This window comes from Diabrotica virgifera, chromosome 5, assembly GCF_917563875.1.
Source record: "Diabrotica virgifera virgifera chromosome 5, PGI_DIABVI_V3a".
NCBI classification, from domain to species: Eukaryota; Metazoa; Arthropoda; class Insecta; order Coleoptera; family Chrysomelidae; genus Diabrotica; species Diabrotica virgifera.
In genome coordinates this window covers 133,967,270-133,984,121 of record NC_065447.1, presented here as the reverse complement: position 1 = coordinate 133,984,121, position 16,852 = coordinate 133,967,270, and the positions used below count along the sequence as shown (strand labels likewise).

Sequence of the window (16,852 nt, the reverse complement as noted above, 5' to 3'; positions counted from 1 at the left end):
TATATTCTTTTGTAATAATACGACCCTATTAAGTTCCACCCAAATGTTTCCTAATTAAGCAGATTGCATATAAATAATTGAACTTCGAAAATCATAAAAAAAACGATATATATAAACTAATATTAATTTAGTGAACAAACAATAATAATTTTTATAGTTCCGATGTATTTCTTTCATCCATCATCTTCTTTGACGATTTATTTTTAAAACATTCAAATAATTATTATCTATACGTATTTCGGGCAATATTTCCAGCAGCAGCAGGAGCAGTGACAAAGGCTGACTGTAAATCCTGCAGTTTGTTAGTCTGTGTCTCATTTAATACGCAACATATTTGGTGACAATAAAGTCACAGAAAGAATCCACATGAAAGTCGAAAAATGTCGTTAATTGGGACCGTAGAGCCTGGCCATAGAGCCTAGCCGTAGGGCCAATAGGATCCTGCTAAAAGTGATATTACGTCTTATCTGAGAGGCTTGGATAGTTGTTTTTATTTAATGTAGTGGAAGAATACAAGAACGTTCCATTATTGTTTACCTACTCTAATTGGTGGAGAAGTTTACAGTGTCTTAAAATACTTATTAGCACCAGAAAAACCAAGTTCAAAAACATTTTTCTGCCTGAACAGCGGTTAGTTATCGCTAAAAGGTATAAATTTTACAACACATAGCAAAAGCCTCAGGGGGATATTAAAAGTTTTGTATCAAAACTAAAAAGTGTTGCTCAATGTTGTAAATTTGGTCAATTTTTAAAAGAATGTCTCAACGACAGACTTGTATATGGTGTACGATCAGTCACAAAAAAACTGCAGAAAATGGTATTTCCTTTATAGAGGAGATAGATAGATTTTTCTAAAAATTCTTTTGTTAGTTTATATGAAACATACAGTGTGCTGGAATAAGTGTTACCCCCCCCCCCTTAATAACTTATTAGTCTGGTCTGATTATCGGAGAATAGGCCATTTTTGGGAAAAGTTATTTACCAGCAATTTTATTGCTGGAATCGAAGCTTATGATTATATAATATATTAATAATATAGGTATGCAAAGTCCGCAGATAGTGTGCTACTTTTTTTATTAACAAAATGGCGCCCGCAAATCGTGTTTTTTTCAATTTTTGCTTCATAATTCCGAACATTTTAACATTACACGGAAAATTTCCTCGGAAAATGCGGGTTTTCCCAACAAAATCTTTAAATTTCAAATAAAGTTTTAGATAGGTAATTATCTACCAATAATTAAATAACTCGGTGACATAAAAGCTTTCTTGGTTTAGATTATAATTCCTGAAGCTGGTGAAAATTAAACGAATATTTTAGCAACAATTCAATTGTTAATTAATAATTTACGGTCGCAATAATAACCAAAATAATTATGATACACTGATCAAACTTTGAAATCCCTTAAAGATGAGATGCCTATTTAATATTTTGTCGACAAAATATAAATTTTTAATTTTTTTGAATAATCCCCAAATGTTTAAAAAATTATTTATAAACAAATTAACGTTTCTCAGAAAGATTTTATTATATTCTAATTTTAAAAAATAAGCAAAATGCGTATTTCAAAAATCTTAAAAAAGAATGCTTTAAAACTTTTTGCAACCATTTGCAAAAAAGTTATGAACTAACATACGATTACTACGTTGGTTATAATTTTTTTTTAATTCTTCCAAAGCGTAAAAGTGAGTTTAAAGTACAAGCTAATTACTTACAAAAAATATCGATTATTAGTTTAATGGTTTTATTTTAATTAAAGATTATAAATATTTTTTTTGTAATTTACACTCGCGAAAGTAGACTAATACAGTACCGTAGCTAAAATTTTCACTGGAAGCGACGACCGCCGCGGGACGTACAGTAGTTAATAAATAAAATTATGTATGCTTTGAGTGAACATTTTAGCTCCGGCTCTGTATCAAGGCTACTTTCGCCCTAAAAATTACAAAAAAACATTTTTAATCTTTGATTAAAATATAACCATTAAACTAATGTTTGATATTTTTTGAGAGTAATTAGTTTGTACCATAAACTCACTTTTAAGCTTTGAAACAATTAAAACAAATTATAAACAACGGGGTAATCGTATGTTTATTTTGCTGTTTCATAACTTTTTTGCAAATGGTTGGAAAAAATTTTTAAAGGAATAATTTTCAAGACCTTTGAAATACGCATTTTAAGTATTTTTTAAAATTTTAATATAATAAACAATTTCTGAGAAATGTTAATTTGTTTATAACTATTTTTTAAACATTTAAAGATTATGTAAAAAAATGAAAAATTAATATTTTGTCGACAAAATATTAAATATGCATCACATCTTTATAATCTTTCTAAGTTTGATCAATGTCTCATGATTATTTTGGTTGTTATTGCAACTGTATTAGGCATAGAAGTATTAGGCATAGAAGGTAAAGAAAGAAGAACAAGAACGAATGACTGGTTTGACGAAGAATGTCAGATTATAACAGACAGAAAAAACAGAGCATATTTACTGATGCAACAGGGGCACATATCCCGACAAGCAGAGGAAGAATATAAACAACTACGCAAAGAAAACTCACCGAAGAAAAAAGAAAAAATATATAAACAAAGAACTTCAAGAACTGCAAACACTAAGTAGATTAACAGAGACAAGAAAATTTTATCAGAAACTGAACAAAAGCAGAAAAGATTTCAAACCGAGAACAACGATGTGTAGAGATAAGGAAGGTAATATATTGACAGAACAGCAAGAGATACTAAGAAGATGGACAGAACATTTTACGGAAAAGCTTGGAGGAGATGGGAGTAAGACGAACCCTGATATACCATTAGACCAAGCAGACCACAGAGAAAAGAATCCACCAACAATAGCCGAGATTAGAACAGCAGTAGACAAATTAAAGAACAATAAATCACCGGGATCGGATCAAGTAGCATCGGAATTACGGAAGGAAGGAGGAGACGCACTACAGAAAACAATACATGAGTTGATAACAAAGATATGGTCCAATAAACAGCTATCAGCGGAGTGGAATAGCGGTATTATTGTACCATTACATAAAAATGGAAATCAGTTAGAATGTGGAAACTACCGTGGAATCACGCTGCTGAATGCAGCATCCAAAATAAGGTCCAACGTCATTTATGAAAGACTTAGACCACACACTGAAAAAATAGTTGGCAAATACCAAAGTGGCTTCTGTAGACAGAAGTCAACAATAGACCAGATATTTGTTCTGCGACAGATCCTCGAAAAAACAAGTGAACATAACATCGACACACATCATCTCTTCATAGACTTCGAAAGCGCATATGACAATATAAACCGAGAATTCTTAATAAAAGCAATGAAAGAATTTAATATACCAACACAACTAATATAACTGATAAAAGAATCTCTAAAAGTAGAAAGTAAAATCCGGATACAAAACGAACTAACGGAAACAATAGATGTAAAAAAGGGACTACGCCAGGGAGACGCTCTATCATGCAACTTGTTTAACATCGTACTCGAGAAAATAATGAGGGATACAACAGTCAATACTCGAGGAACAATCATTAATAAAAGCGTGCAAATACTAGCATTTGCAGATGATGTTGACATAATCGCAAGATCAAGAAGAGAAATGATAGAGGCATTCAATCAAATAGAACGAGCTGCACAAAATAGTGGCCTTAAAATCAACCAGAACAAAACAAAATATATGCAGGTAAGTGAAAACGCAGAAACAGGGCAGCCACAAAATATAACAATAGGAGAATACAACATTGAGGGGGTAAAAAACTTTACATACTTGGGATCCCTAGTCACGTCTGATAATAACGTAGCAGAGGAAGTGAAGAGGCGAATATTTATTGCCAATAAAAGTAACCATGGCTTAATTCGGCAACTAAGATCAGATAACGTAGCAAGAAAAACAAAATGCCAAATATACAAAACCTTAATAAGACCGGTACTCACATACGGCTCAGAAACCTGGACACTCACTAAAAGAGAGGAAACATTGCTAGCCGCCTTTGAAAGAAAAATCTTGCGACACATATATAAGGGCACAAAAGAAAACGGAATTTGGCGAAGAAGGTACAACTTTGAACTATACAAAATATACCAGGATCTGGATATCATAACATTCATTAAAATAAGACGGCTGCGTTGGATGGAATATGTAGAAAGAATGGAAGAAGGTGAAATACCAAACAAAATATTCAAACAGATGCCAGTGGGAAAAAGAACAAGAGGAAGACCGAAGCTGAGATATTTAGAACGAATAGAAAATGATATATTAACCTTAAAAATAAAAAAAAGAGGAAAAAAAGCACGAAACAGATCAGAATGGAGAAGAATCCTGGAACAGGCCAAGACCCAGAAAGGGTTGTCGAGCCAGTGATGATGATGATGATGATGAAATTGTTAATTAACAATTGAATTATTACTAAAATAATCGTTTAATTTTCACCGGCTTCTGCAGTTATAATCTATACCAAGAAAGCTTTTATTTCACCAAGTTATTTAATTATTGATAAATAATTACTTGCCCAAAAAATGTATTTGAAAATTCGAGATTTTGTTGGGAAAACCCACATTTTTCGAGGAAGATTTTCGTCGGACCAAATCGGGAAAAACATGCCTCTATGTAGAATTAAATTGGGGTGAATTTTTATTTGAGTGTTTTTGGTGTAAGGTTAAAATCTTCGGAGTTATAGACCAATAATTGAAAAACACACGATTTGGGGGCGTCATTTTGTTAATAAAAAAAGTAGCACACTATCTGCGGACTTTGCATACCTATATTATTAATATATAGGATCATAATATTCGATTCCAGCAATAAAATTGATGGTAAATAACCTTTCTTTGTACTTTACTCAGCGTATTATAACTATTTTTTTTTCAAAATTTAAAGATTATGCAAAAAAACGAAAAATTTATATTTTGTCGATAAAATATTAAATAAGCATCTTATCTTTATAATATTTTAAGTTTCATCATGATTCTTATCATGATATTCATGATTATTTTGGTTATTATTGCGATCGTAAATTGTTAATTAACAATTGAATTGTTGCTAAAATATTCGTGTAATTTTCACCGGCTTCTGTAATTACAATCTATACCAAGAATGCTTTGATATCACTAAGTTATTTAATTATTGATTAATAATTACTTACCTAAAACTTTATTTGAAAATTAGAAATTTTGTTGGGAAAACCCGCATTTTCCGAGAAAAATTTTCGTCGGAGCAAATCGGGAAAAACATATCTCTATGCAGAACTTAATTGCGGTGAATTTTTTTGGGTGTTTTTGTTGTAAAGTTAAAATCTTCGGAGTTATAGAGCAATAATTGAAAAAAATACGATTTGTCGGCGCCATTTTGTTTATAAAAAAAGTAGCACACTATCTGCGGACTTTGCATACCTATATTATTAATATATAGGATCTTATAATTCGATTCCAGCAATAAAATTGCTGGTAAATAACTTTTCCATGAATTTTGCTAATTAGCCCAGTCTATTATTTATTTCTAGCACACAAGCAAAACGCTCGGACAAGTCGATTTTTAAAATAATCAAAGTATATTATAACATCAATGTTTTGAACTTCATGGTCCCTCTTCAGGTGACAGGCAAAACTTTGATTTTTTTAAATGGGAAAGTACATCATGTGATAGCTCATTTAAAAGCGTTTGGAATACTGATTACAAAAATGTATAATACTTTAATCCTTCTTAAGAGTGTAGGCGCAAAATTTTGATCGAATTGTTTTTAAACGCATTAATTTTTTTTCGAATCCTGAGAAAACTAATAAGTTATTTTGAAAAATTTAAACGCAGAATAACAGATTACATTATTACCGAGGGCTGAAAGTCCCTTAGAATAAACAAAAAATTCCTTTGAATGGTATATTTGAAATTAAAAATCCGACTAAATTTTCTTTTTTTTTCACCCCTGTGACTTATTAAAATAATCATTATAGAAGTTCTCAAAAACTTTTGACCCTCGACCATACTGTAATATTTCATTCTGCGTTTAAATTTTTCAAAAATACTTCTCAGTAAAAGTTTTCTCAGGATTCAAAAAAATTAATGCATTTTAAAATAATTCGACCGAAATTTTGCGCCTACGGTCGAAAAAAGGATTAAAGTATTATACATTTTTGTAATCAGTCTTTCAAAAGCTTTTTAATGAGGTGTCACATGATGTACTTTCCTATTTAATAAAATCAAAGTTCTCACTGTCACCTGAAGAGGGACCGCGTAAAGTTCAAAACATTGACGCTATAATATACTATAATTATTTTAAAAATCGACCTGTCCGAGCGTTTTGCTTATGTGCTAAAAATAAATAAATTAGTAAGGGGGGTAACACTTACTCCAGCGCACTGTATAATAGTGCGGCAGATTCGTGCAAAATATTATAAGCATTGTGCGTTTAATGATAAAAGCATATAATTTGGACCACATATACTACACATGTAAAGGTTCAAAATTAGGTATGAGGCCATCTCAGATTTTGCCTTTTACAAAAATGATTTTCCATCAAAATGAGGACATCACAAATTTTCCTGATTTTTTTATGCAAAAATATGTTGTTTTTTTTTCAATTCTTCCACCCTGTATATATTAATTTTTCAAAAAGGTAATACCGGCACTGGAAAGGGCGCAGAAGATTTTTTTTAGGAAATAATTTGAATTTTTTAGTTATGTTAATTACCATGTAATAAATGCATAACTTATCTTCACATGTACCTATGTGCGGCATATTCGTGCAAATATTATAAGAATTATTGTGCATTTAATGGTAGAAGCATATAATTTGAACCACATAATATACTAAACATACAAAGGTTCAAATTTAGATATGAGGCCATCTCAGATTTTGCCTTTTACAAAAATGGCGGGCATTCAAAATAACGACTATACATATGTGACTAATAGCACGATAACTTTTGAACGAGACGTCTGATTTCAACCAAATTTGGTACTTATATAGGTTCTTTTTTTGATGTATAAGATCGAGCTCTTGAACCGGAAGAATCGGTTTACCAGAAGTTGTGGTTTTCCTGATTTTTTTGTAAAAATATGTTGTTTATTTTTTCAACTCTTTCACCCTGTATATATTAATTTTTCACAAAGGTAATACCGGCGTTGAAAAGAGCGTAAAAATATTTTTTAGGAAATATTTTGAACTCTTTAGTTCTATCAATTACCATTTAATAAATGCATAACGTATCTTCACATGTAGGTAGGTACCTATGTGCGGCAGATTCGTGCAAATAGTAATATAAGAATTATTGTGTATTTAATGGCCTGAGAAACTTAAAAGGCTAGGTAACCACTACTGTAAATTGAGTACATTACTTTTGTATATAAACAATACAATCTAATTAAAATAACCAACGTTCATATTAAAAATAAATATTAACGCTTATTAATACTTATATACAATTATTGTTAGATTTTCTAACATAAAGCTAATTATCATTTCTACTTATATAAGAATCTTAATAAAATTCGTTGAATCATTGATAATTTCAAACGAACACTTCTGCCCTTTGTAGCTTCCAAAATTAACCAATTCCGAGAAAACATTTGCTTGTCCCGTGGCCTCCCATTTCAGTCGGCGATACAAGGACCCGTGCACTACGAAAACATTCTAGGTTAAGATATATCCGGTTCCCAGGGTTTGGATCGAAATTAAGAACAATTCTTTCAACTTGACAATGTGTGAAGCTGTCTTGCTGTCGGATTTATGTATCCTTAAACCAATAAAGGCCTTTGTCGTTACTGGACTAAATTAAACCTTCTGTTTATTTCTGAACGTAAATTAGACACGCATAGGACATTGATGAATGAGTTCCACTTCTTTTTGGGGACCCAAAGGAAAAAGGAATTCTTATGCCTAAGTCGTTTTTAGTCTCTCGTCTCTCAATCTCAATGACTTATTCGTCAACTACCGAGCTAATCGGTCGCGTCTCTCGCTCAACTCTGAAAGTGTTCACGTCTCGTATTTTCCTATCGCATTACACGGTTTTTCACGCGAATCTTCTCTCACTTGTTACTAATCACATGTTTCACTCTTAAATCGCGGTTCACTTTACTGTCAATTGCACATAGCAAATTTATGTATGTTTTTTTGTTGTAGTAAAAACAATAATAATTATTTTGTACGATACTTGTAAATATTAGTGTTTGTGTTAAATAAACTAATTATCTCACACGTATTTTAATCATTTCAACACCGATTTACACCTTGCTTCGACTCGACAAAGAATATCAGAGTCTAATTATATCAACCACTATAGAAGCTGGTTCCCCTCTTGTGTGAAGGACAGGAGATATTCACCAGGTCCTTTTACCACAGGTGAAGCGTCCTACACATAATTTGGTACCCCTGGTGGGACGATTCAAAGAATCGTCTGCATACCCAGAAGCAAGGCTCGCGGTGTTGAAATTGAATCGAATCGTTATCGGCTGTTCCGGTGATCCTATTACCTCTACTTGGACCGTTGCTGTCCCGCTGACCGCCTCTACCTTGGACCGTTGCTGTCCCGCTGATCGACTCCACCTTGGACCGTTGTTGTCCCGCTGATCGCCACCACTTTGGACCATTGCTGTCCCGCTGACCGTCTCCACCTTGGACCGTTGCTGTCCCGCGGATCGACTCCACCTTGGACCGTTGCTGTCCCGCTGACCGTCTCCACCTTGGACCGTTGCTGTCCCGCTGATCGACTCCACCTTGGACCATTGCTGTCCCGCTGACCGTCTCCACCTTGGACCGTTGCTGTCCCGCTGACCGCCTCTACCTTGGACCGTTGCTGTCCCGCGGATCGACTCCACCTTGGACCGTTGCTGTCCCGCTGACCGTCTCCACCTTGGACCGTTGCTGTCCCGCTGATCGACTCCACCTTGGACCGTTGCTGTCCCGCTGATCGCCTCCACCTTGGACCGTTGCTGTCCCGCTGACCGCCTCTACCTTGGACCGTTGCTGTCCCGCTGATCGACTCCACCTTGGACCATTGCTGTCCCGCTGACCGTTTCCACCTTGGACCGTTGCTGTCCCGCTGATCGCCTCCACCTTGGACCGTCGCTGTCCCGCTGACCGCCTCCACCTTGGACCGTCGCTGTCCTGTTGACTGCCTCCACCTTGGACCGTTGCTGTCCCGCTGATCGCCTCTACCTTGGACCGTTGCTGTCCCGCTGACCGCCTCCACCTTGGACCGTTGCTGTTCCGCTGATCGACCCCACCTTGCACCATTGCTCTCACGCTGATTGCCATCCAACTTGGACCGTCGCTGTCCCGCTGACCGCCTCCACCTTGGACCGTTTGCTGTCCCGCTGACCGCCTCCAACTTGGACCGTTGCTGTCCCGCTGATCGCCTCCACCTCGACCTGGGGCTGCTCCCGCTGCCCGCCGCCACGCTGACACAGTCCCATTCTTCAAGAACAACGCTTTCTTGACGCATACTAAGGTAACATCGCAATAATAAAAAAAAACTTTATGAACTTTTATTTTATTTCCTTAAATATTACTCCACATATTATCTTTCACTCAATAAGTTTGTGTACGCATGTGCTTTAAAGGACAATTTATTTGTTTACTCTTTATTTTTTATATATATCTGCTCATCTCTTTTTTAAATATTTTGCATAATTTTTATTTCTTTTTACACTACATACTCACTTTACTCACTCTATTTTCAACCACGATCTCTCTTTGTGTAATACCGTTAAAATCACAATATTTACAGATTGTCACTGGACAATCAATATTTTAATTTTTTTAAATTTTGGTATATTTTAATTATGGACGCACTGAAGAGGGAGATTGGTACATGCAAATCATCACTTGAACGAAATTTGAATTGGATAAGCAATTTTCTCGATAGTCAAACTGAAACATTTGAACTAAGTCATAGAAGAATTCACTTAATTAATGCATTTAATAATTATAATGATATTTGTAATAAGATAGACACTCACAAAAATGCTGATTTGCACACAGAAAATAGAGAAGAAGTTGAAAATAAATACTTCTCTGCTATGTCTCGAATTGACGGTAAATTGGCGCAATTTTCGAAAGTTAATTCTTCTTCTTCGGTACCTTCTCAGTATCAACACGGTAATCATGCTAACTCCAACGTACGCTTACCACCTGTTTCTGTTCCTATATATCATGGCGAGCCCAGTAAATGGGTCTCATTTTACCAATTGTTTTCCTCAATTATAAAGGATAATCACACACTCACCAAAGCTCAAAAGCTAATTTATTTGAAATCTTCCCTCCGCGGAGAACCCTTAAATTTAATTGATTCGCTTGACGTAACTAACGAAAACTTTGATCTCGCTATTGACATACTCGAAAAGAAGTACGACAACAGTCTTGCTATTATCAATTCTCACATCAATCTTATCATAGATTTCCCTACACTCACAAGGAGCAACTATCGGTCACTAAGTGATTTTACAAACGATTTAAAAAGAAATATTGACTCCTTAAAGGCTCTACAAGCTCCCGTCGAATCGTGGGATTATCTCTTAATTAATTTAATAACAAGAAAGCTCGATTTTGCCACCAAACGATATTATGGGGAAAGAAGAGATAGAAATTACACTCCCACAATTGTCGAACTTTTTGAGATCCTCAATGAACGCTGCAACATTCTCGCAGACCTCACAAATATCCCAGAATCAAAAAGGGACAAATCACACGCTAAATCTAACTCCACTTCTCTTCTCTCAAATACATCTCCACCTCTCTCCTCTAGTAATCATATCAAATGCAATTACTGTAATAATTCAGCGCACAAAATATATTCCTGTAGGCAATTCGCTGCCCTCTCTCACTCAGAAAAATATAATTTTTTAAAATCGCGAGACATGTGCTCTAACTGTCTTGGTACAAAACACACTCATGCTCAGTGTACTTCTCGCGGTTGTTTTATTTGTTCTAAAAACCATCACACCCTTCTGCACCAAAACTCGTATGCAGAAAACATTAAACGTACTCGTTCTTCTCACGCTTCTCACCACGAAGATAATCGCAATGCAAGCACACATGTAAATTCTGCTAGATTTACACCCTATGCAGAAACCGCTCAACAGAATAGTAACAGAAATACACGTTATAATGCTTCTCGTTTTAATAATGATGCAAATTCGCAAGCACAAGTTGCTGATGCTCGCAGTCTCTCACCCCGCACCACAAATGCCATAAATTCCACTAACTCACTCCACGCAAATATTGCTCAGCCATCTTATTTTAATGACTCTCAAGAAGATGAATGTAACCCTAACGTAGCTCTAACCGTTACAAATAAACCTTTTACACACTCTTCGACTCTTTTACCCACCGCTCAAGTAATTTTAATTGACAAATCTGGAAATGCCATATTTGCTAAGGCAATCCTTGACTCTGGTAGTCAAAATTCTTTTATAACGGAAAATCTCGCTAATAAAATTAATCCCGAAATTTCTGGCAATGAACTAAAAGTTTGTGGCATTGCCCAAAGTTCTCACACTTCGAAATCAATGGCAAAAATCATGCTTTACACACCTGGTTTCGAACGTAATGTCAATTTAAACTGTGCAATAATTCCAAAGATTTCTTGCCAGCTACCGCAATTAGATATCAACCCTGATTTTCTTAAAATTCCAAAAGATCTCAGCCTGGCTGATAAATATTTTTATATGGAATCAAATATTGAAATTCTGATAGGAGCAGATGCTTACTACGAAATCCTCTTACCGGGTATCGTAAAATTAGGAAAAAATCTACCCACACTCTTCAATACAATATTTGGATGGGTAATCGCCGGTAATATTCCAAACGCAGCCCATTCTAAACAACAAAACATTTCTTTATTTTCTCACTCTACAAATGTGTATTTTGACAAAATCAATTTAACCCATAAAACACCATCCGAGAATTTGAATATTGACGAATCATTTCCTATCCCAAGAAAACGTCTAAAATCTCATTTTAAAAGGCATTAACAAAAATGAAAATATTTCTTCCCTTTTTAGGAAACACAGTTCAATAACCGACCTTACCCTCAAAATATTACCGCTAGCATTGCATAACTAGACAATGCCTCTATCTACTCAAGTACCCAAGTCACCCGCACTTTCACTTGTTGACAATAAATTTGAAAAATAAAAACACCACAACAGTTCACTCAGGGCAAAACGCCTATAATTTATGACACATTTACAGTTACCCGCGACAACTGATTTGTAAATTTAGGTCAAAACCCTTTTGTACAAAATAGTATATACACTAAGAAAAATGAAAAAAAAACAAGTTTTGTTTATTATTGTAAAGAATTATCTCTTGATTTTTCGCAATTTATTTGTAAATATAATTTTTAAATAACTCACAACTGAAGATAAAGTTTCCCATAATCTCTTCTTCTCTCAAGCAAATTTACTAAAAACCGCACTCTCTCTCTCCCTCTCTCGCTCTCTCTCTCTCTTTCGATCTCTCTCTCCCAATCGCTATCTCTCTCCATCGCTCTCTCTTTCTCTATCTTGCTCTTAACATTTATTTTTCCTCCTCTGGCGCGGGGGGCAATTTATGTTAGATTTTCTAACATAAAGCTAATTATCATTTCTACTTATATAAGAATCTTAATAAAATTCGTTGAATCATTGATAATTTCAAACGAACACTTCTGCCCTTTGTAGCTTCCAAAATTAACCAATTCCGAGAAAACATTTGCTTGTCCCGTGGCCTCCCATTTCAGTCGGCGATACAAGGACCCGTGCACTACGAAAACATTCTAGGTTAAGATATATCCGGTTCCCAGGGTTTGGATCGAAATTAAGAACAATTCTTTCAACTTGACAATGTGTGAAGCTGTCTTGCTGTCGGATTTATGTATCCTTAAACCAATAAAGGCCTTTGTCGTTACTGGACTAAATTAAACCTTCTGTTTATTTCTGAACGTAAATTAGACACGCATAGGACATTGATGAATGAGTTCCACTTCTTTTTGGGGACCCAAAGGAAAAAGGAATTCTTATGCCTAAGTCGTTTTTAGTCTCTCGTCTCTCAATCTCAATGACTTATTCGTCAACTACCGAGCTAATCGGTCGCGTCTCTCGCTCAACTCTGAAAGTGTTCACGTCTCGTATTTTCCTATCGCATTACACGGTTTTTCACGCGAATCTTCTCTCACTTGTTACTAATCACATGTTTCACTCTTAAATCGCGGTTCACTTTACTGTCAATTGCACATAGCAAATTTATGTATGTTTTTTTGTTGTAGTAAAAACAATAATAATTATTTTGTACGATACTTGTAAATATTAGTGTTTGTGTTAAATAAACTAATTATCTCACACGTATTTTAATCATTTCAACACCGATTTACACCTTGCTTCGACTCGACAAAGAATATCAGAGTCTAATTATATCAACCACTATAGAAGCTGGTTCCCCTCTTGTGTGAAGGACAGGAGATATTCACCAGGTCCTTTTACCACAGGTGAAGCGTCCTACACAATTATGATTATTAAAATTTATTAATAAATAAAAAATTACCGTTTATTCAAGAATTTTACGTTTTCATGAGTGCATCTACTTCAAGATGGACCGTGTTGGAAAACATTGTCAAAATAGCAATAACGAAAAGAAACTCCTTCCAAAAAGAGTAAACGTTACAAGATGGGCTGCCAAATGGCATGCTGTAAAAGCTATTTTACCGAACTACTGGAGCTTCTTCTTCTTTAAGTTCCATCTTCTATCGAAGGTTGGAAATCATCATGGCAATGCGGACCCTGTTGACTGCTGCTCTAAATATCTCTGCACTACTGCATTCGAACCATTCCCGTAAGTTCTTAAGCCAGGATGTTCTTCGTCTTCCCACATTTCGCTTTCCTCGGATTTTGCCTTGCATAATAAGTTGTAATAATGAGTATTTTTGCCCTCTCATCACATGTCCCAAGTACTCAAGTTTTCGTCTTTTGATAGTTAGTATTATGTCCGGTTGATTTCCTATCCTTCTAGTTACTTCCACGTTCGACATTCTTTGAATCCATGATATTCGTAGGATTCTTCTGTAACACCAAAATTCAAAGGCGACCAACTTATTCAAATGGACTTGTTTCAACGTCCACGCTTCCAAGCCATAAAGAAGAGTAGAGAACACGTAACATCGAAGCATCCTTAGGCGTAGTTCTAACCTTATATCCCGACAACAAAGAAACTTTTTAAGTTTAATGAATGATGCACGTGCTATTTCAATACGTGTCTTAATTTCTTAGGTTTGGTCTACATTTTATGTTATCCATGTTCCTAAGTATTTGTAGTTATCCACACTCTCAATCACAGTATCTTCAATAGTTAATTGGATGTTTACGTGTGCTGATTTAGTTATGATCATGCATTTAGTTTTCTTTAAATTCATCTTCAGTCCATACTCATGACAGCGTTCATTAAGGCGTTGCATTACGTTCTGTAAATCATTGTTGTTATCTGTTATTATTACTGTATCGTCTGCAAAACGTAAGTTGTTCAAAACTTCTCCATTGATAGATATACCTTCTATTGAATTTGAGAGCGCTTCTTGAAATACCGCTTCACTGTAGACATTGAAAAGTAGTGGAGACAGCACGCAACCCTGACGGACTCCTCTCTGTATTTTGATATCTTGGGTGTCCTGGTTGTCAACTCTTACCTTGGCAGTTTGATTCCAATATATATTAGATATAATTTTCATGTCACGACTGTCAATATTTTTGCTTTTTAATATATCTACAAGCTTTTTATGTTGAACTTTATCAAATGCCTTTTCAAAGTCTACAAAACATAAGTACATATCCTGATTCATGTCCATGCATCTCTGGGCCAGCACATTCAAGCCGAACAAAGCATCTCGTGTGCTCATACCATTTCTAAAGCCAAATTGTGTGTCACTGATTTCATATTCGAGAGTTTTAACAATTCTACTGTGTATTATTTTCAAAAATGTTTTAAGTGTGTGACTCATTAAAGATATTGTTCTGTGATCCGAGCAGGTTATTGCACTTGACTTTTTGGGAATTGCTACAAAGGTCGATTGCAGCCATTGTTTGGGGAATGTGGCAGTCTGATATATTAAATTAAAGAGTTCAACCATTACATCAATACCATCTTCATCAATAAGTTTTAATAATTCGATGGGCACGTCATCTGGTCCAGTAGCTTTACCCTCTTTCGATTTTTTAATGGCATAGATGACTTCGTCTCTTAATATTGGTGGTCCGGTATCCTCTGTGATTTCTAATGACAGTTCTCGTCTTTCATCATTAAAGAGTTGTTGGATGTAATTGGTCCATTGACACAATATCTCCTTCACGTCAGTAATAATATCCCCTTTATCATTTTTAAGGGTATTCGTTCTTGTGCTTCTTCTAAAACCTGTCATTTCTTTGATTTTTTTTATGTAAATTAAAGCTGTCATACTTTTTATCCAGGTCTTCTATTTCTTTGCATCTGTCGGAGAGCCACCTCTCTTTTGCCTCTCGAATTTTATTTCTGATGTTTCTCTGAATTTCTTTGTATTTATTCTCTGAATTTTTTCTGTCATCCAAGATTTTGTTTTTTCTCCAAGTGGAGCTACTACGATGCAATTAAAGAAATAATAGCCGATACAGGGGAAACAAATGTGAGCCGAGCTGAATCTAACGGAATCAGTAAACAATTTTTCAAATTAGAGTATGCTATTCTGCTAAACATGTGGTACGATATTTTACAACGTTTTGACAAGAATAGTAAAACATTGCAAAAGACTGCTTGAATGTGACTTGCAACATATACAAATCCCTAAAGGAAAGTGTTGAGTCTGAGAGACAACGTTGATTTCTATGAAAATAGAGGAAAAGAGATGTCTGAAAATGAAACCTATATTCTTGAAATAAAAAGACTACCGAAAATACAAGCTCTCCCTGGCGAAGACAAAGAAGATGAATCCACTGAACCCCAATTTAAAGGTTAAAGAAGACTTAAAGTAAAATACATTCAATGTTGTAATTGACAGACTTTATTCAAAATTGAATAATAGTATGACAGCCCTGGGCACTAAGGCTATCTTCTCCCGGTGAGGGTGGTTATCCCTTATCCGAGGGGTGGAATAATTGATACGACTTTACTTGTTGAGTTGGTTTATTTACACTCACATGAGTATAAGCTGGTAGCACCGCACCCAAAGAACATCTCGTGTAGAAAGAGACACTATCTTTAATGTGGAAATATTACGTCTGATCACCAAAATAGAATGACGAATGTCTAATATAATATTATGAATTCCCTTGTTATAGTTTTACTGTTTATATTTTTAGAAATGCCTATTCAGCATCGACCATGAAAAGTGTTTATAATTGACTCTGCAATTATTAGTTGAATCGTGATCTGGGCTAACAATATTTATATAATCGAATGAAGGTTGTAATATTGTTATGATGACATAAATAACTGAAAGTAACTATTGTAGATAATTACAGGGTGTTTTTAAGATATATCTACTGAGTACAGATGAATTCTTGTACACCTTCCCTTTTTAGGAATTTTCCGACTACGGGGAGGGAAATTTGCAAGTCGTGCTACCAACCCATACTGTGTTGTAATCAATACAAAAAATTTATTTTATATACAAACTTCCTAAGCCTACGCAAATACATAAATAATATAAAATGTTCGTTTAACAACATTGTTTCGTAACACTTGTCACTCACTGTGTTTTCGGATTGTAAGCATATAATCTATTCTTATGTATTTCCTTGATTTTATTGTTTTCTATTCTGATTTTACAATTAACGTTATTTACTTCTGTTATCGTGAAAGGACCTACATAAAGACTATCAAACTTACCATTCTCTTCCCTTTTTACAA

At 34.9% G+C, this 16,852-nt stretch overlaps 2 protein-coding genes across 2 annotated transcripts in view; one reads left to right on the top strand and one right to left on the bottom strand.

Moving 5' to 3' along the window:
• Positions 1-16,852, top strand: part of LOC114344218 (uncharacterized) — a 346,622-nt gene that overhangs the window by 301,183 nt on the left and 28,587 nt on the right. The gene's annotated exons all lie outside the window — the stretch shown is intronic.
• LOC126884416 (uncharacterized) lies at positions 7,935-9,011 on the bottom strand. The gene is made up of 2 exons (XM_050650323.1): positions 8,991-9,011; positions 7,935-8,888 (listed from the first exon to the last, which is right to left on the bottom strand). The coding sequence occupies exons 1-2, from the start codon at positions 8,998-9,000 to the stop codon at positions 8,323-8,325; spliced, it is 576 nt and encodes a 191-aa protein (XP_050506280.1). The 5' UTR covers positions 9,001-9,011; the 3' UTR covers positions 7,935-8,322.